At 60.4% G+C, this 27221-nt stretch overlaps 10 protein-coding genes and 1 non-coding gene across 11 annotated transcripts, besides 1 other annotated feature; 4 read left to right on the top strand and 7 right to left on the bottom strand.

Annotated features, from left to right (window-relative positions):
- Positions 1-212: part of a sequence feature (In-frame stop codon was detected at splice-junction site;~hypothetical protein) that runs on past the window's edge.
- An 80-nt stretch (positions 213-292) lies between these two features.
- Positions 293-392, top strand: PAN0_t009d0003. Its single transcript has 2 exons — positions 293-329; positions 358-392. It is a non-coding gene; the product is annotated as a tRNA-Asp (tRNA).
- Positions 393-620: 228 nt separating this feature from the next.
- On the bottom strand, positions 621-3974 carry PAN0_009c3782 (uncharacterized protein; the record flags this gene model as incomplete). The annotated part of the gene is made up of 1 exon (XM_014800742.1): positions 621-3974. One exon carries the CDS (start codon positions 3972-3974, stop codon positions 621-623), a length of 3354 nt encoding a protein of 1117 aa, XP_014656228.1.
- Positions 3975-4809: 835 nt separating this feature from the next.
- On the bottom strand, positions 4810-6375 carry PAN0_009c3781 (uncharacterized protein; the record flags this gene model as incomplete). Its single annotated transcript, XM_014800741.1, has 1 exon — positions 4810-6375. The coding sequence occupies one exon, from the start codon at positions 6373-6375 to the stop codon at positions 4810-4812; it is 1566 nt and encodes a 521-aa protein (XP_014656227.1).
- A 572-nt stretch (positions 6376-6947) lies between these two features.
- On the bottom strand, positions 6948-7896 carry PAN0_009c3780 (60S ribosomal protein L23; the record flags this gene model as incomplete). Its single annotated transcript, XM_014800740.1, has 3 exons — positions 6948-7144; positions 7496-7570; positions 7683-7896. 3 exons carry the CDS (start codon positions 7894-7896, stop codon positions 6948-6950), a joined length of 486 nt encoding a protein of 161 aa, XP_014656226.1.
- Positions 7897-9522: 1626 nt separating this feature from the next.
- On the top strand, positions 9523-11127 carry PAN0_009d3779 (uncharacterized protein; the record flags this gene model as incomplete). Its single annotated transcript, XM_014800739.1, has 1 exon — positions 9523-11127. One exon carries the CDS (start codon positions 9523-9525, stop codon positions 11125-11127), a length of 1605 nt encoding a protein of 534 aa, XP_014656225.1.
- An 88-nt stretch (positions 11128-11215) lies between these two features.
- Positions 11216-13408, bottom strand: PAN0_009c3778 (methionyl-tRNA synthetase; the record flags this gene model as incomplete). Its single annotated transcript, XM_014800738.1, has 1 exon — positions 11216-13408. One exon carries the CDS (start codon positions 13406-13408, stop codon positions 11216-11218), a length of 2193 nt encoding a protein of 730 aa, XP_014656224.1.
- An 895-nt stretch (positions 13409-14303) lies between these two features.
- PAN0_009c3777 (protein transporter) lies at positions 14304-14938 on the bottom strand (the record flags this gene model as incomplete). Its single annotated transcript, XM_014800737.1, has 2 exons — positions 14304-14831; positions 14936-14938. 2 exons carry the CDS (start codon positions 14936-14938, stop codon positions 14304-14306), a joined length of 531 nt encoding a protein of 176 aa, XP_014656223.1.
- A 619-nt stretch (positions 14939-15557) lies between these two features.
- Positions 15558-17109, bottom strand: PAN0_009c3776 (mitochondrial 54S ribosomal protein YmL9; the record flags this gene model as incomplete). The annotated part of the gene is made up of 2 exons (XM_014800736.1): positions 15558-16759; positions 16956-17109. The coding sequence occupies 2 exons, from the start codon at positions 17107-17109 to the stop codon at positions 15558-15560; spliced, it is 1356 nt and encodes a 451-aa protein (XP_014656222.1).
- Positions 17110-18608: 1499 nt separating this feature from the next.
- Positions 18609-21317, top strand: PAN0_009d3775 (lipase 2; the record flags this gene model as incomplete). Its single annotated transcript, XM_014800735.1, has 1 exon — positions 18609-21317. The coding sequence occupies one exon, from the start codon at positions 18609-18611 to the stop codon at positions 21315-21317; it is 2709 nt and encodes a 902-aa protein (XP_014656221.1).
- Positions 21318-22133: 816 nt separating this feature from the next.
- Positions 22134-23760, bottom strand: PAN0_009c3774 (glutamine synthetase; the record flags this gene model as incomplete). Its single annotated transcript, XM_014800734.1, has 3 exons — positions 22134-23098; positions 23236-23310; positions 23733-23760. 3 exons carry the CDS (start codon positions 23758-23760, stop codon positions 22134-22136), a joined length of 1068 nt encoding a protein of 355 aa, XP_014656220.1.
- Positions 23761-26360: 2600 nt separating this feature from the next.
- PAN0_009d3773 (uncharacterized protein) lies at positions 26361-27180 on the top strand (the record flags this gene model as incomplete). Its single annotated transcript, XM_014800733.1, has 3 exons — positions 26361-26546; positions 26809-27042; positions 27130-27180. 3 exons carry the CDS (start codon positions 26361-26363, stop codon positions 27178-27180), a joined length of 471 nt encoding a protein of 156 aa, XP_014656219.1.
- Positions 27181-27221: the final 41 nt, after the last annotated feature.

Here is a 27221-nt window from a genome sequence, read left to right as displayed (position 1 = left end):
GCACGCATCCAGGTCTCATTGCCAGCAACCAGGTCGAGCCAAGCTCGCGTGGCGGACTCGGTGGGTTGTGCGAGAGCCATGACGCCGGGTCCAATGTCCGTGCACGCCATCCAGTCCCCCCTGAACCCACTCTAAGCGCTACCACTCGCAAGCCTGAACACTACCAGGCGCACATCTCGAGGCATAACGCCATTGAGCCGCCGCTACTGTAGTAGAAAGCTCGGCCAGTCCATAAAGTTACGTAGCAAGGGGGAATATATACACAATATTGCGGCAGGTAGACATGAAAGCGTCCGAATTAGTTTAGTGGCTATGACGGCGCCTTGTCATTCAATTGACGGTTCTCCGCGCAGAAATCGGCGCAGACCCGGGTTCAATTCCCGGATTCGGAGAACTTTAAACTCATCTTTTTTGGTTCGCGGGAACTTTTCATTTTTGTGCCCATTTCCTGCCTCCTTTTTGTTTCACAGATGGATTTCGTGCACCTTTATCTCCCTGACCAGGATGTCGACAGCTCTTGAGCGCACATCCAGACTGCACAGGCTGGTGCTGGAGTATGATAAATTAGAAGCAATGGCTGGAATCAATTAAGTGCCTCGGATGGAGAGTACAGCAGGATGCTACGAATCGGACATCGACATGGCGTCGGTTTGGGCGGGTGCGGCGGGGGGCTTGTCGGTCGTCGACACGTCGGACTCGGACTCGCTGGCGCCTGTATCGCCCGTGTCGGCAGTGTCGACGTTGCCAGAGCGCGAGCTGCCAGAGATGCTGCTGGTCGCTTCCGCTTCCGATGCAGTCTGTGCTAGCGTCTTGCTTTCGGGCGCCTTGTCCGTCTCGGGCTGCGCGGCCTCGGAAGCCGTAAGTGTGCTGCTCGAGGCTTGCAATACGGGTATGGATGAACCAGCCTTGCTGTCCTCGCCTGGACGCGCTATCGGCGCACTCGAAGAGCCAGTCACGGGAGCAGGGGATTGAGTGTTTGAACCCCTGTCACGGCTGCTGGACGGCGCCGAGGTGAGCTGTCTTCCGCGCAGCGAGCTCTCCTTGGCATCGCTCCACTCCATCTCGTCGCTCGTGTCTTCGCCCAGCGGATGGTGCGACTCCTCCCAGCCGTCAATGTCGTTGTCGTTGATGCGGATGCAGTACGGCTCCTCCTCGAGCTCCTTTCGATGCTCCGCCAACCAGTCCGGATCGAAAAGTTGCTTCGGCAGCAGCTTCCCGTACAGCTTGATCGGAATCGGCAGATCCACCGGATCATCACGACGCCAGCGTGCCATCTGCTTGCTCTTGCTCACAATGTCCGCCTTGTGGTATGCGCGCGTAAGGTGCTTGTTGCGCCACTTGGGCGTCACCGCCTCCCAACCCTTGGCGATGCGCAGCTTACGCAGCCTCTGTCGCTTCCATTCGGACTTGGTCAGGCCGTGCAGATCCTCGTCACTTGCCGCATCGTCCGAGTACGCGCCCGGGATGAGCAGCTGCTTCGGAATCGCATGTCGCAGCCGTCCCGCTCCGATCTCGCGGTTCCTGCACTTGGTCTTGGCTCGCTCGACGCCGCGGTACTTTTCGTGCTTCTCCTTGTCCTCCTTCTCCGCCTGCAAGCCCGTGCGCAGCGACATGCGGAATCCAGACCGAGCCGAATCCATCAGATCCTTGGCCACATCTTCCAGATGGTCGCGGTCGATCGTGCCGGGAACAATCGCATACGCCTCGGGCTTGGCCTCGACCTTCTTGGAGCCCTCTGCGACGATGGCATCGATGAGCGACTGGTTGGTGCGGTAAAAGTCTCGGCTCGTAAAGTCCACATGGAAGATGTGCGTCGTGATGGGCGGCTGCGCCACGGCCGCCGGCGGCAGCGAGGCGAGGATCTGCTTCTCTTCGTCGGTCAGATGCGGATTCGGCACCCACTCGGCTACCTTGTACGTGTTGCGCAGCTTGCGGAATTCGTCGGTTCCCAGCCATCGGTACAGATGCTCTCGCAGATCGCGAAGAAGCTTGCGGTTGCGATAGCGCTTATCGCCCTCCTGTCGCAGCCCGACACCGAGCGTCGGGATGCGCTTCGAAGCGTCGGATGGGCCTGCTGAGCCGGGAATGGTCGAGCTCGACGCAACATTGCGGTCGCGATTCGCGGCACTGGCTACAGGTGGCGAGGCCGGCGTCGCAGATGCAGGTCCAGGGCGAGACTCTGAAGCAGTCTTGCTCTCCACAATCTTTGACGGCGGCCTCGAGACACCTGCGTCAGGTTGAATCTGGACCTTGCCTCGCACATGCTTCCTCTTCTTGCGAGACGGTTCGGACGAGCCTTCGAGCGAGTCGGCTTCTGGGCTGTCTTCGCGCATGTCGGGCGATCTGGACCTCTGCTTGCTGCTGTTCGTGCTGGGACCGTCAGCAGGAGCCTCGAGCATCTGCTGTGCGACAGATCCCAGACCCAAGGCCTCGAGCATGGTTGGTGTCACGCCGAGAGAGGTCAAAGCGGCGAGGGCAGCAGCATTTGTGAGCGGAGCCCCATTTGGAAGATGCGCGCCTTGCTGACCGGGCCGAGCTTGTTGCTGTGTCTGCTGTTGCGCCTGGTTCTGCTGGGGCAGAGCTTGGTTCAACAGCGCATCGAGGCCCTGCATGCCAGCGGGCGGAGATCCTGCGCCGCCCGCGCCGGCGAGAGACTGGAAGAGCGAGAGCGCACCCAGGCGGCCAGCCGGGTCATTAGACTGAGACAGGTACTGCGCCAGCAACGAGGACATCATCGAGGCATTCTGCGAGCCTGATCCGCCTTGACCCATGGCCATGTCGTTATTGAAAGGCCCGTTGAGTCCCGAAGGCCCGCCATTAGGACCATTGGAGTTGGGTGTCCCATTCATGTTGAACATGCCATTCGACTGGGATTGCTGGTGGAAGCCGAGACCGAGGTCAAAGGGCAACCCCTGGTTGCCGTGCTGCTGCTGCTGTTGCTGGTTCTGTTGCACGCCGAACTGATTGAGGGCGCCAAACAAGTCATTGCCGTTTGTCGAGCCGGGCCCCATTGAATTGGCGTTGGAACCGGAAAATAGTCCAGCAAAGTTGTTCAGGGCGGCAGAGCCTTGAAGCGCGCGAAGCTTGACTACGCCCTGTTCGATCTCTGCAGCAAGCGTCTTGACTGCGCCATCGAGGACGGAGACGACGTCGCGGATGTCTGCGCGGTCGGCGGGTGTCTTTTGCTTTGCGTCGTGCAAGGAGGCCGAAAAGGTGGACATGGAAGAGCGCACGTCGGCGAGGATCGAGGCATGCTGCTGCAGCAGAGCTGGCTGATGCGTCTGAGCTGTGGAAGCGGAGCCGAGCAGCTGGGCCAGATTTGGCGGCTGCTGAGGCTGGGGCGACGACTGATGCTGGCCGTGATTGAGATGCACGTGGCCCTGGGGACGCAAGGATTGCGCCTGCTGGCCCTGATGATTTGGAAGAGGTTGAGATTGACGCGAGGACTGTTGGTGTTGAGATGGCTGGGGTTGCTGGGATTGCTGATGCTGGTGCTGAGCTGTGGCTGGTGAGCGTTGCTGGTGACGCGAACGCGACTGCTGATGCGGCTGTCCTTGCTGCGAGGAACCGGGCTGGTTATTCGATAACTGTGGGGCTTGGCGCATGTCTACTTGAGGAGGCTGTGAGAGGCCGGACGCAGACGAGCCGTGTGCAACATGCGGCGCTTGAGGCAGCAACGAATCGTGTGAGGTCTGCATCTGACTGTGCACATGCGAAAGCAGCGATGCAGATCCGATGGGTTGCGATGAAGGCAGCTGGGCAAATTGCTGGTGGAGATGCTGGTGCTGGTGCGATTGGAGCAGCTCGGGCGGGAGCAGGCCGAGGGCGGCGGTGAGCGGATCGTTGGGCATCGAGGTATGCGGCAAGCCACCGGGAAAGAGCGTGTTATTGGAATGGCCGACTTGGTGTGCTGACGAGTCGATGCTGCCGGAGGGCTGGCCCATGTTGATGGGCATGTGTTGTGGCGGCTGCATGATGGACGACCGCGCGGGAAGCAGTAGCGATCCCGCGGGCTTGGTGGCGCTAGCCAAAGTGTCGTGAATGATCGAGCAAATGTGTCAGACGAGGTGAGCGTGCGGTGGCTGTGACGACGGCGATTGAGGGGCGGTAGTGAGGCGGTGGTGAGGGGTGCGAGGTGCTGCTGCCGACACGCGTCGCACTTGCCGCAGACGCACGGTGGCTAGCTGTTTGCTGAGCAGCAGCTTGCGCACACGAGCATCGACAGAGGTGGATGGTGGGAATGGCGACACGGCGAGCGATGCTATCGCGAAACGTGGCGGTAGCCGGGACCTCTTTTTTTCGGGTTGCGGGTAAGTGGGCAGCCGTGCTCTGCTGCTGCTTCTGTTGCTGCTGCCTTTTTGGTGTGCCTGATTGCCCGACCCAAAAGCCGCGCTTTGAATAACTCAACTGGGCTGAAGCTCGAAAAGTCGATTCAGACCGCCGCCGTCCCACAGCGGACCGGAAATGATTTTTCTGGACGTTGCCTTGGACGGCCTGGGGGGGTCATAGCCAAAGGTTACCGATTTCACTCTACACGGCAGGCGGCCTTTTGGCCATCATTGTATCCCACACGGTTGCACAGCGATACGATGTCTTCACACGAAACAATCGCCTCCTCACGTCATCGACAGTCGGGAAGGTGGGGACTACATATTTGCGAGGGTATGCTCCATTATCGTCTTCATTCTATCTTACGTAGGATGTGTATCGTTACTGGGAAAGCCGAGTGAAAGCCTTGCGTAGCAGATGAACTTATGAGCAGATGGCTGTCGTCGTCCGACTGGGCTTTCCGTGAGGTGCTGGTTCCAGCTATGACAGCATTTCCCACGAGCCTTCGCTGAGCCCTTCGGCTCGCTGGCGAAAGTCCCACAGGCGGTCCTTGAGTTTGGCCCACAAGGCCTGGTTTCCGCGCGTGATGGTTAGACGAAAGTCGCTCGCCCGACCCGCTGCCCACGCCGGCCGAGACGACGACCTGGCCTGCGTATCGAATGCCGAAGCAGGCGTGCTTGGATCAGCAACGTCGACGCAGTCTGGCTTGCTGCTCCATCGTCGGTTGGGACCGTCGAGGCAGCACCGAAGCATCAAGTGCTCCAGATGAGCGACGGCGGTGTGCGGCTTGCCTTGCAGCTCGTCGATCAGCACCCCTCGCAGCACCTCATCCCGCAAGATGCTTGTAAGCGCATCACACAGGTTGAGAGCAGGCTTATTGCTTCCATACGGTGACTCGGCGGCGAAGGTCCCGCTGCGATCGTTCATCTCGAGTTCTTCACCATTCTCCCGGGCTTCCTGCTCCCGCCTGGACGGCGGAAAGGGCGGCGTCATCATGCATAGCGAAGAGAAGCTCGTCGAAATCCTCAGCCGACGTATTGGAGACTCGCGCAGGCTCGCAAGTAGCCGCAAGATCCTGGGCGTGTGGCCAGGGGTGGAAATGTGCACGTCGAGCTCCTGCACCCGGTGCCAGATGAGCATCCTGGGGAACACTTTCGGATCTTCGTGCTCCAGCAGCGGCAAGCTCATCATGATGCTGAGATGCGTCGGCTGGCAGCCCTGTTGGCGACGCGTGATTCGGCGCGTGGGCGTCAGATGCGCCTTGTGTCGGATCGTGACGGCTCGAGTACCCTGCAGCCTGATCTCGGCCTGAAGCCAGCCGGGCATGTCGTCGAGCTCCTCTTTGCTGAACAGGTCGTCCGCATGAGCTGCCTCGGGCGGTGCAACAAAACCGTCGTCCTCGTCATCGGCCACCTCGACTTCGGCGTCCGCCTCCTTGTCTCCCCACACCTGCACGGGCTGAGACGTGCCGAAGCGGTAGCCCTCGCGAACTTGACCCGGATCGCGCAGCAGCGCCATCGACTCGGAACGCCACAGCGAGAGGTGTGTGAGCGTTGGGCCGCAGTAGTGCAGCAGGCGCAGGAGCTCGTGATCCCAGCCGGCGGAGAAGGAGGTCAGTCTGGATACATCGTCCAAGCCGCTGAAGAGCGCCCGGCTGTAGCCTGCGAACTGGAAGGCCGGTTGCGACTTGACGGAGCGCGAGTACCACTTGCGGAACTCGCGAACGTGGCGCGGAAGGATGATGACCGAGTAGAGTGCTTCGAGCGCCCAGTGGCGCATGAGACGGCTGACGCAGCTGAGCCGCACCAGCGTAATGTAGGCGACAGGGTCTCCAACCAGCACGTCGGGTTGGATGTGTCGCACCACCCTCTCGAGCACCTCGGGCGGCAAGGTGGGCTGCGGCAGCCTGTCGTAGCCTTGTGCATCGTCGAGCCGGACCAGTAGATGCCCGACGGGGTCGTGGATCGAAGACCGTGATAGCTCCTCGGCGAGAGCTTCGACGTCGAGCTCGGTGGCTTCGTGGCCGCCTCCCACTGTGGAAGTCATGACTGCGGGTCCTGAGCACGCAAGTCGCTGGCTCGCATATCGCTCCGACTTCAGGACCAATTCGGCACCGTCAAATCATGGCGCAGCTTCGAGATCCATATCCACAGCGTAGGGTGAAGGTGAGCGACAGCGCGAGTGGTGGTCTTGCAAGAAGCAGAAAGGCGCTCAAACCACGTCAGCAAGGGTTTCGACGTAAACAATTTTGCCGTCCGCCTCCACTAGCCTCCTCCACACCTCAGGCTGGCTCGCCGCTTCATTCAGCCACGACACGAGAGGTCTTCAACGTGCCCTCACTTTGGTGCTGCCGTCGTTCTGCTGCTCTCAATTCAGTGAACAGTCCACGCAAGCTGTGCATCCAATGCAGTGTTATGAGGAGCATGCTGTCATTTTTTGGGGGAAGGAGGGAGTGAGAGTGATGTCGTATCAGATGTAGGACGTGACGACAAGGCACGTTGGGCGAGTGAGGACAGCGTTCGCCCGCCGCCAACAGATGCGAGAGTCCGTGAGATGCGGACTGTATGAAATACAAGAGGTGCGGAGGGGAGGAAAGCGGCAAGGGATGGTGTGCGCGCTTAGACGACGGTACCGGCGTTGGAGGCAATTCGTGGCCAGATGTCGGCGCACTCCTTGGCAACGGGGCCAGTGATGGCCGAACCCTTCATCTCACCCTTGGGGTTGACGATAACACCGGCGTTGTCCTCGAAGTAGAGGAAGACACCGTCACGACGCCTCCAGGGCTTGCGCTGGCGGACGACAACGGCGGGCATGACTGCAGTTTGGGTAAGGGAATGTCGAGGTATCAGTATCGCTGTTGGCAATCAATGGCTGAAAATCGCAGCAGCGTCGTCGTCTGCCGGTCGTTGTAGTCCGCCCCCGGGCACTGTCTTGCGCTGGCGAAACAAGCATGCGCTGCAAATTACTCCGAATCAGGCCCACCCAAGCACAAAGTATTGATCCCTGCATCCAACGGATGTCCACGATTCGCTGAGCTTCCTGCGAGACTGCACGGGAATCATTTGGCCCTTCACTGGATGGTGAGGGACGCTCTGCAACCATGACTGCTGCAACTGGTTGCCAACGGCTGACCACGCTCCTTTGCGGCTCGATGCAGCCTGCGCACCAATGTCCTCTCCTACGACGAGATGCTCTTCCTCCTGCAATCCAAATCCTCTAGTGGGGTCCCCTGAGAGGCTTCCTGCCGGTGGGTTGCGAGTGATGTGCTGATGTGCGAACGTGCTGGACGATTGTGCTGGCGACGACGATGACTGCTGCTGCTGACTTTGACGGAACGAAATTCTGATACTTACCCTTCTTACGGAGCTCGGGCTTACCCTTCTTGACGGAAGCGACGACCATGTCACCGGCGGCGGCGGCGGGGAGACGGTTAAGACGGGCACCGATGCCGTGGACGGCAATGACGAAGAGGTTCTTGGCGCCAGAGTTGTCGGCGCAGTTCATGACGGCGCCGACTGGCAGAGCCAGGGTCATGCGGAACTTGGTACCAACGGCGGCCTTGGACATCTTGAATCACTGCAAGAGGGTGGAACGGTGCGGGTTGGGCAATGCTTAGCGGGTTGGTCGTGAAGGTGCGTGGAACGAGTGGGCGGAGCGCAGTAGAGCTGTTGATCTGAGCAGGCGAGCAAAGCGAGTGGAACGAGAACAAGACGCAAAGGTGAAGAAAAGGTCGAGTTCGGTGCGTGCAGGAGTGCAAGTCGGAGATCGAGGCGCTGCGTCGGGTCTTTCGCAGATTTCGACCTGGCGTCAATGATCAAGAGAAGTGTCGGAAGGCGGATGTTCCAGAAGCGGATGACGAAGATGTACGTGCGCAGAAGATAGCGAGACTTTTGGTAGATTGATGCTGATGCTTCGAATTGGTCGCAGTTTGCGCTGGTCGAAGAATGTCGGAGGTTGGACTGGTGGACTGCGTGTTGTCGAGATTGATGCTCTGCCGTGCTCAGATCGAACGGCACGATGCGATGCCATACGTGTTGTCGAGACTTACCTTGATGGGATGGGTGGTGGTGATGGTGAGGAGCAGGTGTCGACGGCCAAGTTGCCTTACTGGGCCCGCCGACAGCGATCAACCAACTGCGCTCTCAAACTTGGGATTCGACACTCGAGCTGCGCTGCTGCTCACTGCTGTGGGCTCCGACTCAACCGCTCGCCGCGGCCTTCTCAAAGAAACCCCTCGACGGCCACCAGACGCTGGGCGCAGAAGGCAGCTTTTAGCCCGGGTCCAACTGACGCACTTTGCATCCTGCTGAGCGCTGCCTAAATTCTGCCGGGTTGAAGCCAAGAACTCTTCGTCGACTGATGCGTGCTCTCCGCGTCGACGGGCCGTTGGGCTTGGATCAACCTCGGCCGAGCTTTGAGCTCAGTCACATGACCATCGTTATTTTTTTCGAAAAAGACGAAATCTGGTGTCATTTCTCGGCGATCAAACAAACAACGTGCCTACCCAAGCTGTTCGTCTGTCGACCCTAACAACAACAAGAATTGACCTGTGCACCGCTTCGGGGTCTTGCGGCTCTGTGGGCCTTTGCGCGCGATGAACGGCGTTTCACTCCCAGCTGGTGGTGTTGAGCTGAATCCAGAAGATGACCTTCGGCCTCAGAGCGCTACCCAAAAAAGTTTGGACGGCATTTGAGAGTGTGAAGACGATCGATGCGGTGAATGATCCGGTTGCACAGCGTTGCACGACAACAGACGATCATGGCGACTCGGTGCGACTAACTGAGGCGGGCCATATGACGAGCTTTCGGAGCGTGAAGGCTGAAAAAGTGGAGATGCGCGTGTGGACAGAGGTGTGGTGCCTGAGCCGCCGTTATCGGCAGGGTCAAGATGCACACCTGCGACCCTTTTGCGTTTGACGTGCATCCCCCCAAAAAAAAGAAAGGAACGAGACTGGTCTGGTGCCTCGATTCGCCCGACCCTGCGCACACGCGACTGCATGAAAGTGCCCCACGGCACGGCTGTTACTCAAGACGGCGCCGGCCTCCTCATCCGCATCCTCGTCCTCGTCCCCAGCCCCTCCCTTGCCTAAGCTCTAGCATCAGGTTACTCGCCTCTATCGTCCTTCACATCTACCTACGAGCTCATACGATCCTACTGAACCAGATTTACATCGCGTACACCACCCACACAACCATGCTCGACCGGCTTCCACTCGAACTTCAAGCATACATCCTCGTCTTCCTGCCAGCCAAGGTGCTGGTGCGCACGCTCTCGCTCACCAACCACCACTTCCACGACTTGACAGAGGCCCACATTCAGCGCTACTGTCTGCGCTACCTCGGAATCGGATGCCACTCGGCCGATCCGGACGACGCCACGGTGCTCGAGTTTGAGGCCCAGCGACCCATCGACACCGTCACCGCCAAGCATACATTGCACTTTTCCCACTTTGCTTCCGTCACACCCTGCGCATACTCCAAGCGCCAACCTATGTCCTCTGCTGCCGTGTTCCAGTTCTCCAATGGCGCCAGCAGCCGTGTCACGACGGACTCGGAGCGGCTTCGAGGCGGACGCGGCTCAGGTAGAGGGCGAGGCAACTCGGTGTCAATCGGTCCTGAGCGCATCCGCACGGGCGCCAACCCATACGTCGCGACGCCTTTCCAGCCCTTCCTACCCGGGCTCCATCAGAATGACCAGCAACGCGCGATGCAGACCCTCGTGTCCAGCTCGCTCGACCTCGAAGAGCGGCTGCCTTCCCGACCTGGGCTGTCGCGCAACCCGTCGTCGGCAGCGTCGCTGCGATCGCGCAGCCGATCCAGCTCCACAGCGAGCACATCGAGGGCAAGAGCCATCGCACACGAGATCGCCAGCGCGCCCTTCCCCTTCCTCAGGCACAACCTCGAGGCAGCCAATCGACATCACCTCGTGCGCAACAGCATGAGCTCGGCGCGCCAAAATGGCGAGCAGGCGCAGACGACCGCGCCCGGCCCAAGTCTGGAGGAGCCCTTAGATGCGTACGACTGGGCCGGGCCACCGGGCACTCGAGCAGCGCCCGCGGGCCTGGAAGCAAGGCTGCCGCGCCGCGCTGCGCACAAGCCGGCGTGCTACGCGTTTCAGCTCGACCCGCTCGACTCGTTCGAAAGCCTGATCCTGACGCTCACGGCGCGCAGGAGCATCCAGGACACCAACGCCACCATTGCCGCGCTGCTGCGGGGCGATGAAGCGGCCAATCACCGGCTGCGCTTTTCAAAGTCGCTCGCCGAGGGGCTCGATCGCGTCTTTCGCGACTGGTTCAAGCCCAAACCCACCGGCGAGTTGCAGGGCGAACTATATGCGGGTGCGAGCGGGAGGAGGTCGGAGAAGATACTGCCGGAGCAAGAACCGGATTCACGTGTGCTCGAGTTTGACACAACCTCGTGTACGCTCACCATCCAGCCGCACGCATCGGCCCGCGCGCACATGGCGCATCCGGCGCTCTCTGCCACCGCATCGCACCACTACCTCTCGCGCCCGCCACTGTCGGCACAGTATGCCAGCCTCGAGTCGAGCGAGCGTGTTGAACTCACATTCCATTGCGAAAGCATCGCCATCAACGCAGCACGCCTGCTGGCGACACTCGAACGTCTCGAACACGACGTGCTCGCTACCAAAGCTCGCTCCAGACTCGCTCTGTCGGCTCTGCCAAAGATCATCGAATCCGTGGCGCACGATCGACAGCCGTTCCAAGTGGCGGCAGAGGCAAATGCAAGCTTGGGCTACTTTATGATCTCGCAACCTGCCCCACGCTCAGCAGCCTAGGCTTCTTCCTTCCCTCGCTCGAATCTTGGTTGAAGAAATGCAAATTGAATGTCGAAATGATCTCAAAGTCTACATGGCTGTGGCTCTTTTACTGTGCAGCGGTTTCGGCCTCGAGTTCGAGCTTGGCCAACGAGGCGGTGAGCGTCTCGAGGTCCTTCTTCAACGCGAGGAAGCCGGCGAGCTTGGCTTCGACGTCCTTGTCGAGCTTGGCCTTGTCGTCGGCCGATTCCGCCTTCTTGGCGTCCTCCTTGAGCTTCTTGAGCGCATCGCCCTCGGTGGCGACCTGCTGCTCGAGCTGCAACAGTTCGGGCGTCTTGTTCTTCACCTGCGGCTTGGCGGCTTCCGCCTGCTTCTTGGCCGCCTTGGCCGCCTTCATGGCCTGCTTCTTGCTCATCTGCGGCTTCTCCTCCTGCACCGCCCCATCGGCGCTACCGCCAAACTGGACGCGCCAAACCTCCTCCTGCTTCGGGTCGATCTGCTTGAACAGGTGCGACGCCTTGCCGATCTTGTGGCCGGCAAGCAGGTCGAGCGCGAATTTGCCGTCCTCGGGGACGGTGCGAGGAGGCGCATCGAGCTGCTTCAGAATCGCATCCGACGTCTCGGGCATGAACGGATGGATGAGCGCCGAAAGCAGCCAGATGAGGTTGAGCGCAACGATCATCACCTCGTCGCAGCGCGCGCGGTTGTCGCTAAACAGCGCATTGTCAAAGTGCGACTCCACCAGGAAGACGTTGCCGCGCGCCGAGAGCGCCATCATGTGCTGCAGACCCGATCGGATCTTGACCGCCTCCATCGACGCAATGTACTGCGCCAGGATGGAGTTGACGTCGCGCGCGAAGCGCGAGAGCACGCTCGCCGACGCATCGTCTTCCGCCGCCGACACCAGCGCGCCCTCCTTGTACGAGCGCAGCTCCGAGTCGTCCGGAATCGCCGGGATAACATAGTCGTACTTCTTCATGAACGTCAGCACGCGGTTGCAGAAGTTGCCGAGATTGGCGAGCAGCTCCGAGTTGTTGCGCGCGATAAAGTCACGCCATGCGAATTGGCTGTCGGCCGTCTCGGGACGGTTGGCCAGCAGGTAGTATCGCCACACGGACGCCGACAGACCGAGGTCGCGTGCCTTGTCGCCGAATACGCCGATGTTTCTCGACTTGGAGAACTTGCCGCCCTCGTACTGGAGGTACTCGGTGGTGTTGATGTGGTGGAGGAGCGTGTAGGGGTCCTTGCTGCCGATGAGGCACGAGGGGAAGATGACGGTGTGGAAGCGCACGTTGTCCTTGCCCATGAACTGGTAGAGCTTGACGTTGTCCGGGTTCTTCCACCACTGCTCCCACTCGTCGGTGTAGTTGGCGGTGATGCTCGGGTAGCCGATGGGCGCATCGAACCACACGTACAGCACCTTGTCCTCCATGCCCTTGATGGGGACGGGCACGCCCCACTTGAGGTCGCGCGTCAAGCTGAAGGGCTTGAGACCCTCCTTGAACCAGCTCTCGGTGATGAACTTGCCGTTGGAGCTCCAACCGCCCTTCTGGGCCTGCTCCTTGGCCCACGCCTCGGTCAAGGGCTGGAGCTGGTCGATGCGGATGAACATGTGCGAGGACTCGCGCTGGACGGGCGCCGACGAGCAGAGCTTGCATCTGGGCTTGACAAGCTCGACGGCATCGTAGAGCTGGCCACACTTGTCGCACTGGTCACCGCGAGCGTCGTCGTAGCCGCAGCGCGGGCACTCGCCCTCGACGTAGCGGTCGGCGAGGAAGCGCGTGCAGTTTTCGCAGAAGAGCTGGGTCATGGTGCGCTCCTCGAGATAGCCGTTCTTGTGGAGCTTGAGGAAGATGTCCTGTGCGATCTCGGTCTGCTTGGGCGTGGTGGTGCGGCCAAAGTGGTCGAAGCCGATCTGGAACCACTCGTAGACCTGGGCGTGGAGCGCGTGGTACTTGTCGCAAAGCTGCTGCGGTGTGACGCCGTCCTCTAGCGCCTTGGTCTCGGTGGCGGTGCCGTACTCATCCGTGCCGCAGATGTAGAGCGTGTTGCGATTGCGCGTGCGCGAGTATCGTGCGTATACATCGGCGCTGAGCGTGGAGCCGATGATGTTGCCGAGGTGGGGCACGTTGTTGACGTAGGGCAGGGCGGAGGTGACGAGGATGTTGGGCTCGCCGTCTTTGGGAAGGATCTTTTCGTTCCTGCGCGCAGTCTCTGTGGTGACCTTCATGAGCACCGCAGGCGAGTCGTTGTGCGCCCGTGTCTCGGACACGGGCAGAGCCACTGGGAATGGAGACGCCATGATGTCGTGCGCGGATCGGCCGGTCGTGTTGCGGGTCCGCTGGCGTAATCGAGGGTGTGGTGTCAAGAAGCGAGCTGATTCGGATTCAGATGACCTCACTCCAGTATGGTATAAAGTTGGTCGGTTGCGGTCGTGGTAGTGAGAGGAAGAGGAGGAGCTGTGCTCGACGGTTGGAGGTACGTGCGGGCTGCGCAAAGAAAAAAGGGTCGGGCGGGCATGCGCTGCGCCTCGCCTCGACTGCTGGCCTAGAACCTGGAAGAAATGACGGCGGCTCTGGAGCGGCTCAATTTTTGGAAGTGCGCAGCCACTCCCAGCGCTTTGAGCTCAATTTCTCGGCTCCACCTCCGAGTCAATTCTTGAGCGAGTCACCCCGGCCCACCGCAACGCTTCGAGTTCCGCTCAACCTCGACCCCATCCTCCACAATTTGGGTGGTACACATCTGAGCCTCCTCCGCAGCGGCCAGACAGGGCTTGATTCAAGAGAGCCGCTTGTTGGTGTGGGACTACCTATCGCGGCTTTGGTTCCGTGACAGAGCCCAAGGCTGGCCAGCCGTGATGAGTCGCGAGGACTGGTGCCACAGACTGCCGCTACAATGAGCTCCTTTCTCCAGCGTGGCCCCAAGAGTAGAGGCCGGTATGGCCTCACAAGCACATGTCACCTCCATCATTAAGGCTCGGCTCACGCACGCTAGCGCAGAGATAGGAGAAGAGCGAAGAATGGTGAATATGCAGTTATGCGAGCTCGAAGAGCTGGTTGCCTTCAGCGCAAGCGTGAGGTTGGTGATGATACAGTATTTACAGTCGACAGTTCCGAAAGCTCCTGGCTGAAGTTTCTGCCAGAGAAAAAAGAGTCGTCGGTCTATGGTCGTTTTGCAAAGGATGTCCGATGGGGTCGTCATGGCGACTTGTCGGACTGCTCGGGCTTGTTGGCTGCGTTCGCGGGTGTTTCGGCCGCATCCGCCTCGGGCTTCTTGGCCGCATCCAAGAGCGACCACTCGGCCTCGATCCTCTCGCGAGCGCGGACCACCTTGCTCTGAATGTAGAACGAGCCGGCTCCTCCGCCCTTCTGTCCTTTTGGTGCTGGTGGCGCGTTGGTGGCAAACAGATGGTCGTAGCTCTTGACCATGGACTCGCGCACCTGCTCGAGCACAGTCTTGCCTTCGCCTCCACTGAGGCCAGCCGCCGAGAGGTCCTGCTTGAGATTGAGGATCAACTTGGCCTCGTCGAGCGTCATGCGATGTGTCCTTGTGAGCTGGTCTGATGGCGATGCAGCCGAACCGGATCCTGCACCTGCCGCGCCTGCAGCGGCCTCGACTCGGCCTGCACGAGCATTCCTTCCTGCCTGTCGTCCGGCCTCGAGCAGCGCCTTGCCCACGATCTGAGTTCCGACGAACAGAATCTGTGCGAGCGTCTTGGGAAGAGACTGATGTACCGCAAAGCAAGCGAACAAGGAGGTAAGTGAAAGCAAGGTCAGCGTCATGCACCACTGGATACGCAGATCTGGATATTGCAGCCGAGTGCACCTACCATCTTGGTTCTAGTACCGAGTAAGTCGTGTGATAGAAAGTGGTTGTCGTGGTAAATGCAGACAGCCGTGAGTCCGGGTGGAGGCCAAACGGACGAAAGTGGACCTCAAAAGGTGGGTTGATCGGAGTGGTGTGCCTGGCAGCTCTCGGAGCAGCGGATGAATCGAGAGGGATTACAGCAAAGCGATGTATGGAGTGGTCTGGATCGACGGAGCGCAGCTGAGCCACTATTGGTGTGAGGATGAGGGTGGTGACGGGGCGATGATGTGAATGTCGTAAGGTGCGCAGTCGAGCGGAAGGGTCCGCCGCTTCCAAGTGGAATTTCTCGGAATCGCTCGAAAAGCTTCCACTTTGCCTCCACGGCCTGCTGCCACAGTCGTATCCACGGCTCGGGTGAATGCGAAATCGCCCCGGAAAAAAATCAGGCAAAGACACGCGACCGAGCCGCGATGATCATCGGGCTGCCACCCGATGCCAGCCTCTCTCAAGCCGTTTGGCCTCCTCTCATGGGACCGTCATGCACCGCATCACCAGCGCGGGTCTCTCTGCGTATCTACGAATAGAAGAATGTTGTTCGAGACGAGTTGCTAGTGTTACAATGGGTCAAGGGAAGCAAGGACCAATCATGCCTTGTTGGCCGAGTTGAGCTGAGTGAGACCAATCTCGACGATGGCAGGCAGCTTATCGGCGATGGCCTTGGTGCCTGCAGGGAAAGGCAGCTTGTCGACGCCTGTTGCGAGGTAGATCGAGTCCGGCTCCTTGCCCGACAGCGCTTCACCCGTCGGCAGACGTCCCCTCCTGTACATCTTCTCGCCCTTCCAGCTGGGTCGGCGCGCATCCTGCACCGTCACATCGCCACCCTTGGGGCCTGGAACATTGCCCTTGACGTAGATGAGATCCTTCTCCGCGTCGATACGGACGACAAGCAGGTTGTGGATGGTGCCGTGCTTGTTTCCGCCCATGCGACCAGCCATCTTCTTGCCGGGCCACACACGGCCTGGATCCTGGTGCTGACCGGTGGAACCGTGGCTACGATGCGAGATCGACACACCGTGTGACGCTCGAAGGCCGTGGAAGCCGTGGCGCTTCATGACACCCTGGAAGCCGTGGCCCCTGGTGATGCCGCGCACGTCGACCGACTGGCCGGGCACGAAATGGACGGCCGAAAGCCTCGTGCCCAGCGGCACAAGCGCGTCGGCACTGACGGGGAACTCGTGGATGACCCTCTTGCCCGTGTTGACACCTGCCTTCTTGAGGTGACCTCGCACCTGCCTTGTGACGTGCCAAGGCGACGGGGTATCGATGGCAGCCACTTGCAGGGCGGTGTAGTTGGACTCGTTGGCATTGTCGCCGAAACCAACATGCGCCGAGATCTGGTTAGAGTGGACCTGCAAAACGGTGGCCGGGATCCTCTCTCCGTTGGGCAGGAAGAAGGAGGTCATACCGCGCTTGACGGCGATGAGACCGACGCGCTTGGAAGTGGGCTTCCACTTGGAGATCTCCTGCTCGGCCTTGGCTGGTTGGGATGCCGGCTTGGGTGTCGGCGCTGGTGCAGCCTGAGCGGCGCGGGAAGAGGTGTGAAGTGTGGCTCGAACGCATGAGGATGACGAGCTCTGCATAGCGGACGATCGACCGAGCTGGGTGACGGCGGCGGCGATGCGTGGGGTCTGGATGGTCAGGGAGACCAGTCTCTGCTGCAGAACCAGGCTGGCAGCCCGGGAGCTGGAAACGCTGGGCCGCATGGCGATATACGGGACACAGACACCAGCTGCTGGCTGTCTGCTGGTCGAGAATAGGGTCGAGAGGTTGCTGTGGTCGAAAGGACCTGTCGATGTGAATGTTGGTGACGATGAGAAGGTGCGATACTTCCGCCGTTTCCAAGCGACTCGAGGTTCTCGCTTTTCTTCGCAGGCGGCTCACGCTGCCTTCCGAGCCTTGCCAGACTTTTTCGAATGACCTGAGCCTTTGTCAGCGAGCAGAATTTTTGTTACTTTGTGGGCCTAACAAATGTTTTGAAAAACCTCGGATGCAGACGTCATCGACACCAAGCAACGTGTCATCTTGGCGGGCTCGGTGAATGTCTGCATGCTGAGTGTTCTGGAGGAAGCAACCTGGTGCGGCCAGGGCTGCTCGCAAGTGCTCCTGAGAATAGCACACGTCAGAGCGCCGCACCATGATGGAGTTCAAGTTAGATGCCGGTTCACCATGTGCGTTTCATTCAGGGTGTGTCTCGTGACCCCGCATCAGGATGGATGCTGTGCCAATGGACCGGTCTCGGCTCCTCCAGCATGGCTCCCAGCCGCAGGCAAACAAAAGCTGAATCTGACGATGTCTAATTTAGGTCTCGGCGGAATCGAGTGACGACACGTCGAGCATGCAGAGCTGCTCACTTCTGCTGCCCCTTTCCTACCCCCAACAAAGGGTTTGCCTGTGGAGCACCATGGGACATCCACAGTGGCCGAACTCTAAGCTTCTCCTCTGGGCTGTGCACGATCGACAGACAGTCTCGATATGCTTAGAGTCAATGAGGGGATCCGGGCTATGCACGTTCAGGCATCAGTGAATCGGCGCTGCCATGACAGCACGTTGTGAGCGGGCCGCGCGATGCAGTTACGGTTCAGGTGAACGTGTTGCCGTCGATCCTTTTTTTCCGGGAGCGATGAATTGACATGCAGCTACAGGGGCCTCGCTACACGGCCAAAAAGGGGACCCTTGTCACATTCAAGAAACACCAGACTGCAACTCCGCTCTGTGACGATAGGCTGCACCGAATGGTCCCAAAGCGCAAACAGACTTGCAGGCCGTGCACAAGACAGGGGCATGGCATGGCGTGGCAGCCAAGCTTGAACACTGGTCAGGGGGAGCCAGTGGAGGCGAGCAGGTGACCGACGGAAAATTAAAGCGCTGTTGGGTGTTGGTTGTGAATTGGCCGTCTGGCAAAACAACACACACGGCTCTAGCTGAGACCAAGTGCGGCGCACTCCGCGCCGATTCACCCGACGCTCTGCCCCAAAAAAAAGCACACGCAGCAGGTGACGGCAGAGCGTGCATTTCACGGTATTCAGCTCTAAATTGGCCCAGCCGAGCCAGAAGCAGCTGGAAAATCGCGCTGAACTTCAAAATTAATGCCGATGACCGCCCACAGAAGCAACCACCCAAACACACACGCAGCGCACCACAGCGCACAGCACCGCACAGCACAGCACAGTCTCCAGTCCAGTCCAGCCCAGCCAGCCCAGCCCGCCACCGCTCGCCTGAAAGCTGCTGAATCCGCAACTCGAAAGCTCCACTTCAACGTGGCCACCCAACTCCCCTCTCCAACACCCTCTTCCGGCCACCAAAAGGGAGCATGATGACTTTGCACAAACAGACTTAATCTCGCTCGTGCCATCGTCGTTCATCGCCCCCTCCCTCTCGCCGATCACTACCCTGCTCACCACCAACACAGCCTTCCGATTCGCGTTTCTGCAAGCTCTCCACCCGGCTGCAGCCGTGGCGCACGATCGCGATCGTCACTGTTCAATCGGACGACCCAGATCATCGCCTGCCCCGCCAACTTTGTGCTTCGTCTCCTCCTTATGATCTGATTCGTCACGCCGAGGTAATCCTGTCGTCCGGGCCACAAGCGGTCATCCACAGCCGACAAGCACGGTGCGGTCGGCCGTTCGCATAAAATGTTCCGCACCAACATCGCATCCATGGACGCCACCATGCGCTCCGTCCTCCAGCAGCGTCTGCAAACCTCGTTCGACGGCGTCGTACGCACCGCCGAGTGCTCTCGAACCGTCGCAAACACCAACGCCCTCCTGCGCTCCCGAGCAGGCATTCTTGCCATGATTTGCTGGCTCGCCGCCTACTCGTGCTGTTCGCCAGCGTCGAGCCCCTGCACACCCGCTCTGTCGCACAGAAAGACAACCTCTTCCATCTCGGCTGCGCCCGACAACGCCCGAAGCCTGCTCGGTGCAGCAGCTGCGGGTCTGCCGACGTCGCAATCCACCGCCGTGCCACGTAAAGCGGCCATGCTGCGCCGCGTTCATACCTCGGCTCGTCCGCGCACGACCACCCGCCTCCCTAGCGGCACTTCCTCCACCACCAACGTCTTCTCCGGCACGCTCCAGTCGGAGAATCCCGGCACACAAGGGCGAGCTGCACTCAGCTCACTCGCTCATCCACAGCCCAGACCCAACACATGGCTCGACCGCCTCACCAGCTCGCTCGCTTCACTGTTGCGAGCTTCCACACAGCAGACGCAACGCAACGCCGACACTTCAGAAGCTGCACCTCAATCGCGCAACCGCTCGCGCGGCGTCGGACGCATCCACAGCGTCATGCACGACCCACACACCTACGACCCCATCATCTTGCCTCGCCACCCCATCGTCCTCTGCCACGGCCTCTACGGCTTCGACGTCCGAGGGCCTTTCTTGGGCCTCGAAATCCACTACTGGGCCAAGACGCTCGACATCCTCCGCAAGAAGATGGGCGTCGAGGTGCTCGTCCATGGCGTCCCGCCCACCGGTTCCATCCAGGAGCGCGCCGAATCGCTCCACAACTTCCTCCTGAGCGACGAGGCCGGCGTACGCGGCAAGAAGCTCAACTTTGTCGCCCACAGCATGGGTGGTCTCGACGTGCGTCATCTCCTCACACACATCCGACCGCGTGCCGACGAGTACACTCCCGTCAGTCTCACCACCATCAGCACCCCGCACCGCGGCAGCCCGTTCATGGACTGGTGCAACGCCAACATTGGCATCGGCAACGACTACATCGAGAAGGCCATCGCCGAGGCAAGAGCCGAGCGCGCCCATCTGGCCGATCGCGAGCATCGTCCCAGCCGCACCACCACCAAGGTGCCCTACTCGCTCAAGTCGCCCCTCTTCACCCGGCCCAAGCCCTTGCAAGGCTCCAGCAGCCTGCCCAAGAAGCCAGCAAGCAAGCAGCGAGGCTCAGAAGACTCGCCCGTCGACTCGATCCTGTCCACTGCCAACGCTGCGTCCTCTGCGGTTGGCGCGGCCATCTCTTCAGGCTCGTCCACCGACGACGTCGCCGACAAGGTCAAGGAAGCTGTCAAACAGAGCACAAAGGGCGACGGCTCGCTGCCATTCGGACTGTCCTCGTTCATCGGCTCGCTCTCGACGCTCACGGGCTCTTTCAGCTCGTACATGCTTTCGCTTCTCGACACGCCTGCTTACGCCATGCTCTCGACCAAGTATATGAACGAGGTGTTCAACCCAAAGACGCCCAACGTCGACGGCGTCAAGTACTACAGCATTGCGTCGCGCACGCCCAGCCTCGCCATCTGGCATCCGCTGTGGCTGCCCAAGCTCATCCTCGATGCGGCTGCCGAGTCGCGCACCGCGGGAGGCGAGAGCGACGGCAGTGCCGACGCGCTTGGTGGCCAGGACCAGGGCAACGACGGTCTCGTGAGCGTCGAGAGCGCCAAGTGGGGTGAATTTCTCGGCGTCATGGAGGGGTGCGACCACTGGGACCTGCGCGGCGGCGGCGCCCCCCGCTGGCGTCAGAACATCAACCCGTCCACGGGTAGGCCGTACCCGACCAAAGCCAGCGAGGACACCACTCCAAAGCAACGCGCCGAGGCAGACAAGTCGAGCTCGAACTGGATCGACATCAACCGCCTCCTCTTTTCCAAGTCCAAGAGCTCGTCGGCCAAGTCCGAGGACAGCGCCAAAGAGGCTCGCCTGAGCCCAGCTTCGGATGCGGCAATTTCGTCGGCATCAGCAGCCACTACGGCTGTTGAACAGCCGATCACTGCCTTCCGCTCGTTCAAGCAGCTCGCCGAGGCCGAGGGCTGGAATGGCGTGTCGCTGCGCGACCCCGAGGCGAGCGACGAGGGCGCTGAAGCTGCGGAAGCGCAGCAGCTTGATGATGGTGAGCACGACGGCGAGCATCCGGCGCTGTCGTCGTTCCACCCGCAGCACCAGGACGATTCGCTGGTGCAGGAGATCGCGAGCTGGATCTCGGACCGGCTGCCGTCGGGCAATGCCGAGCGGCGCGCCATGGCCGAGCAGCGCGATCGCTTGATCGAAGAGACCGGCCTCACGCTGTACAATCCGCAAGTGCCCGAGCTGGGCTCGGCGCAGGCGCAGGCCAAGCCGGATCGTCCTACGGGCGTCGTCGAGCTCGCCGCGACAGCACCGTCTGCTAGCCGTCCAGCAGCGGCGGAAGTTGCGTCCATCGCAGCGCAAGCACCGTCGCTCGCACCGCATGCCGCACCCTTCTCGACTCAGCAGGTAGCGGCGCGCACCGAGCAGGCGAAGCAAGACGCTGAACCCACGCAGCCAAAACGCACGCGCGCCGAAATGTCCGACCTCGAGCGCTTCTGGACCGCGCTCTGCAGGCATCTGCACAACGAGGGCCACTAGTCCTTGCATACCCCCACAGCATACCCTGCCGCCCATCTGCGCAGTGGTTCAAGTCATATATCGTTCGTTTTAATTGCATTTGTCAATCCGCTTTGCAGGGAGTGTGGGTGGAGGAATGAGGAGCGTGAAGTGGGAGGTTGGCGTGTGCAGCCAGACTGGGCTTGAGAGTGGGAAGCGCACATTGGTAAGAAGGAGCAGGAAGACGAGGTAGTTCTTTGGCCAAGGTGGAGGATCGAACCAGTCCAGCGACGTGACAGAGTCACAGGTCAGGAAAGGAAGAAGGGCAGGAGGGCAGAAGGGAGGGTTGGGCTCCTGAATGAGAACTTGGATCCTGGTGAGCGGATGATGCCAGGTTCAGCAATCCCGCGTTTCACATCGGTTTGGATCTGCTTTGAGGGATCGCTAGACGATAGATGCGCTTGACGTTGCCCAAACTGATGAGCAGGGCAGCACCGTCGGTGCGTCGTTCGGTTCGCTCTGCCCGACGCTGCACCCGCAATGGCATCGGGCCTTCCGGACGCAGACTCGGCACACTTCCGACGCCGCCTTGCTCCGCGCTCGCTCGTCCCCTGCCTCTGCCTTGCTCTCCGTGTCATGATCGAACGTTTTGTTGGTGGTCTCCTTCACTCTCATCTACAAAGGCACACACGGGCCAAAGCCGAAAATGACGAAACCAACTGCTTACACGACAAGACTCAACCGAAACTAACTACACGAAACAACAAACAAGAAATCTGGCGAAGGGGGGCATGTTCAACGCCTCTACAGTACACGACGCCAAAGCAGCGCCGCGTGCGATCGTGTGTTTTTGTCGGTTTAGAGCAGCAGGGTGGTCTCGGCAACGATACCGGTGACGAGGTAAGGGTCGCAGTTCGAGGCAGGGCGACGGTCCTCGAGGTAACCGTAGCCTTGCGCGGCAACGTGACGGGGGATGCGGATCGAAGCGCCACGGTTGGCAACACCGGACGAGAAGTCGCCGATGTGGCCGGTCTCGTGCTTGCCCGTAAGACGCTTGTCGTTGTCGGCACCGTACACGGCAATGTGCTCGTTGTGGCGCTTGGCGAGCTTCTCGATGGCAGCCTCGATGGCCTTCATGCCGCCCTCCTTGCGCATCGACTCGGTCGAGTAGTTGGTGTGGCAACCGGCACCGTTCCAGTCACCGGGAACCGCCTTGGGGTGGAACGAGACCTTGACGCCCCACTCCTCAGCCACGCGGATGAGGAGGTATCGCGCAAGGGTGAGGTGGTCGCCCATCTCGATACCCTCGCAAGGGCCGACCTGGAACTCCCACTGGGAGGGCATGACCTCGGCGTTAATGCCCGAGATGTTGACACCGGCGAAGAGGCAGGCGCGGTAGTGAGCCTCGACGAGGTCACGGGCAAAGACCTTGCCGGCACCGGCACCGCAGTAGTAAGGACCCTGGGGGCCGGGGAAACCGCCCTTGGGCCAGCCGTACGGGCGGTCGTCCATGTCGAAGAGCGAGTACTCCTGCTCGAGACCGAACCAGGGCTTCTCGGCAGCGACCTGGGTCATGATCTTGTTGCACTGGTAGCGGTAGTTCGACTTGTTGGGTGTGCCGTCGTTGTTGAAGCACTCGGCAAGAACAATGACGTTGTCGCCGCGACGGAAGGGGTCGGGGTAGTAGGCGGCGGGGCGGAGGTAGACATCCGAGTTACCGCCGGGGGCCTGGTTGGTGGAGGAGCCGTCGAAGTTCCACTCCTTGAGGTCGTTGAGCGACTTGACGGGGCCGTCGAGGGTGGTGGTCTTGCCACGGATCTCGCCTGAAGAGCGGAAAAGGTGCGAGCAAGCACACGAACGGTCAGCTTCGTCGTTCAGGATGCTGTCAAGACGGAAAATGACTGGTTGCTGCTGCGGGCAGACCGCATCCGAGCCACATCCGAGAAACTCGGTCACTCACCATCGCCGTCAATCCAGATGTACTCGGCCATGACCTTGCCACGCTGGTCAAGCTCGAAGTAAGGGTTGACGAGACCTGTTAGGGGCGTTTGCCAAGGCAGGAGGGAAGAAGCGTATCGGGTAAGTGTTTGAACAGACAAGATTGTACGGAGAAGCCGTGTCGCACGGTCGGGTGTCTCTGGAGGGCAGCGAAGCTAGAGCGAGCCACGCAACGCATCTACCAAGGGCGCACAACAGCAAGCAGAGCACAGAAGAACTGCTTAGGCCATTGCTGCGGGTGCACTCAGAGCCGCTCGCAGAGACGTGCGAGCTCACGCAGGATCACTCCCACAGCGACATGATCGGAACGAGGCGGCTTCTGGCATAGCCAGCAGCCTTGGCAGCATTGTCGCGGAGCTCCCCGTTGTGCTCGGCACAATGAGGAAGAGCCAGCAGCAATGATGGCGCCGGGCTCGCGAGACGCCGAGCAGCGTCGACACGGGTGTACAAGCTACTTACCCGGGTTCTTAATGAAAGGAATAGCCATGGTGAAAGATGTTTTGTGACACTTGGGTCTACAGTGAGATGGGCGAGGGGAGGGATGAGAAGATGATGGAGAGGAAAGAAGGACGGACAAAGCTCCGAAGCGAGTAGATGAGATGGGGGGGGGAGCGAGTCGGGCGAGGTAGATTTGTGCCCGGCAGCTGATAACGCACGGCTGTGCGCCCGAGAGTGGGAGCGAGCCAGAGAGTCAGACGGCGCCGGACCGCTCAAGGAGTGGGCGGGCGGGCGGGCTGGCGGGCGAAGGGGTTAGCGAGCCCAAGCGGAACAGACGGTCGGGCGTGGGCGGGCAGGCGGGCCATCTCACGGCTGGATTCGCTTCAACTGCACCGCACAGTGGCCTGCAGGCGGTGTTGGTGCACCGTGCAGCGTCGGGTCAGGCAGTTTGGCCCAACCGACGTGCGGGCGGTGATGCCAGTGTGACGGGGTGCTCGAGGTCTTGGCTATCTGGACGTGCATCCAAGCTGAAGCGAATCGCCCCTCTTTTGTTTAGCCAGACGCTTAATTTCCAACTCTCAAGTTCCCTTTAGCTCGACGATTCGAGCCTGAAATTCGCGCCAAACGAGCAAACAGACCCACAGCCCAGGGCGATGAGCCGTTCCCCAAACCCTTGAACCCCCGTCGTTTCACAATTAGAATCTCACCCCGCAGGTCGCCGAAATCGCAGTGCGTCGCCTTTCGCGGCGCTCGCGTGAGCTGATCCAGTGAGGCGTTGCTTGACGCCCCAAAGTTCGCCTCAAACCCTGAACCGAGCCCTGGCGCCAGGGCGGCCAGGGCGGCCAGCTCTGCCAGCTCTCCTAGAGGCTACCAATGTGCCAGGCTCGTTAGCCCGACGCTGACGTCCCCACCGCGCCCTTGACTTGTCCTCCACCCTGGCCCGAGCCTGCGCTGAGCTTGAGCGCGGGGCAGGTTGTCGTTTGCCGGCACCCATTCGGTCAACGTTTGAGCAAGCGCACAAGATGCCCCGGCAGCTCGCTTTGGATCGAGTGACGCAACGCAATGCTGTCAATCGTGTGGGGCTGTAACTTAGCGTGGCCAAGGGTCACGCTTGGTCTTCCCCAGGTTGACTTGGTGAGGACGAGGCACTGGGACTCGGCTGGCAGTCTACGGCTATGAGCGGCTAGAAGGGGCCGAACGTTGGGCTTTCAGACATACGGATCACACGGTGCGACCGGGCGACCTGGAGGACCTTGGATGGGCTCTCCAATGCGACGCATCTGATTTGGTCGCACCTTGTGCTTGGCTTTCATATACAGCTTCCGCGACAATGATGCGGGAGCGGAGCGGAGAAGCGAGCAGCCACGTTGAACCATACGCAGATGAAAGTGATCAAGCTAGATAACGCTGCCCATCTTCCCAATCAGGAGCAAGCAATTGGCAGCGCCGGTCGGTTCGAATTGCCGATCTTTTCAGCGAGCTTCAGAAGATCTCTCTCTCCCTCCCTGCGCTTTCAAAGCTTCAACCCTGACCGGCCATCCTGTCCAAGTCCGCGGTTGCGCAGGCAGCATCGGCAAACTCTCATCCACGCCGATGCCGCCCTCCGCATTCTCTTTCTCGAACGGCGAGAAGGCGGCAGTGAGCCGCGCGCCTTGTGGGGTGCGCGCCGAGCGAGGTGCGAGACGCAAGAAGGTTCTTTGCCTTACCCCGTGGGACGTTTGGGTCTTGGATCAAGGCAATTTGAGCTCGTCAGTTCTTCTCATAGACCCTCGATTTGTTGGTCTTGCCCCACTTGCTCGATCTGGCGAAACACCCTTGATCGCACGCATTCAAACCAACATCGCGTCGCTACGACCCTCCTTGGCTGACCGGACTGGCCCCTCGACTGCGGGCATCCTCATCTCAAAATCTCTCAAGCCAGCACAGTTCCCGTCAACGGCAAAAAGAATGCGGCCGACGCTGTTCATTGCCGTGAGAGCTCGGAGCGGCGTTGTCGGAAGGATGGTCGCGGCGAAGGGATTGCATGGGCAGCAGGTGGTGGGGAAACGGTGTCCAAAGCGCGTGGTCTGATTGGCTGATTTTGAGCATCTTATCTTTAGTGCGCGTCGCCTGCATGAGTCGGAGGCTGCTGCTGCCCACGCTGCCGTGCCGAAGCCGGCAAAAATCCCCACTCCATCTTCCGACTGTGAAGGCCCGCTTCTCTCTGCCTGCTGCGAGCGCGGGGGGACAGCTCGAGTCATCCTGGTCTCCGCCCTGCCCTCGCTCCTGGCTCGGCCGCGCCGGTGTTCCCAGGCAGGGCGCAACTGGCTTAAGCTGACGCAAAGCAGGTTTCAAGAAGATGTGCCAAAGGGGCGCGAGGTTGTGATTAGATCGAATCCGCTTCGGGCGAGTTCCCTATCCGCTCCGATGGCTTCTGGCGCCGACGATCTCCTAAAAAAGCTGAAGAGTGTCAGATCAGCACCGCAAAACAAATTGGCGTCCGATTTGAAGTGTGAGAGAGTGGGATCCAACATCACACTGCTCTCATACAGATCTAACACCCCTGATCTTTTGGGAGCACTTTCCGGCCGGGAGGAGCAGGCTCGACTCGGAACCGGAGCTTCTCGGTTTGGGAAATTTGGCAGCGTTGGGCCTACGAGCGGCGCCGGAATGGTCAGAACAACGAGCGCTGAACTCAAGTCTTCTGGAAAGCACCTCTGGTCGCTGTCGTCGCTGTTGCTGCTCGTCACCACCGACTCCACACCATTCATCTATCGTCGTCCGCTAGCCCACCATGCGTCCCTCTCCGATCTCGTACCGCGCCAAGCCCTCGTTCCAGCCCCATGTCGGCCGATTGTAAGTAGCTCGCCAGCGACCTTCCGCGCGCACGCATCGCAGCGCAGCAATCCGAAGCCGCCATTCCACGACGAACCGCAATGCAGCAGCTCGAACGGCACCCGATCGTCTTGCGAGTGAAGGATTGCATCTCGCCGTAGGAACGGAATTCACAGGACCGAGTCGACGGCAGTAACATCCAACAGCTTCGATACTGGTTGCAATTCGACTCACGGCACTCCACTCCGCCACGACCTCAGCGGCTGTGACGAGTCCTTCACAGTCGCACTGCGATCACGCTTCTGTTCCGACGCTCGACGATGCACAAAGATGCGAAGGAAGTCGGATACTGACGCTCTCACCTCCACCTGTCTACGCCTCGCACAGCACGCCCGCGGCCGTGTTCAAGTGGGCTCCCACGCTCGCCCTCTGGGGCGGTGCCGGTGCCGGTGCTGTGATGCTCTTCATGTCGAGCGTGCCCCTCTTCAAGAAGGACGTGCTGATCAAGCTCCCCGTCGTACGTACACCATCCGACCTCCCTCCACGCTCCAACTCGCTTTACTGACTCTCTCTCTCTCTCTCTCTCTCTCTCGCATTATGACAGATCGCACCCTACTTTGAGGACAAGACGCACCCTGCAGACAACGCATTCTAAGCCCGTCGCAGCTGTTCGTACACTCAAACTCTTTGCAATCA

The sequence above is a fragment of the Moesziomyces antarcticus genome, assembly GCF_000747765.1.
Source record: "Moesziomyces antarcticus DNA, scaffold: scaffold_v10009, strain JCM 10317, whole genome shotgun sequence".
NCBI lineage: Eukaryota > Fungi > Basidiomycota > Ustilaginomycetes > Ustilaginales > Ustilaginaceae > Moesziomyces > Moesziomyces antarcticus.
This window is presented reverse-complemented; position numbering and strand designations above follow the sequence as displayed.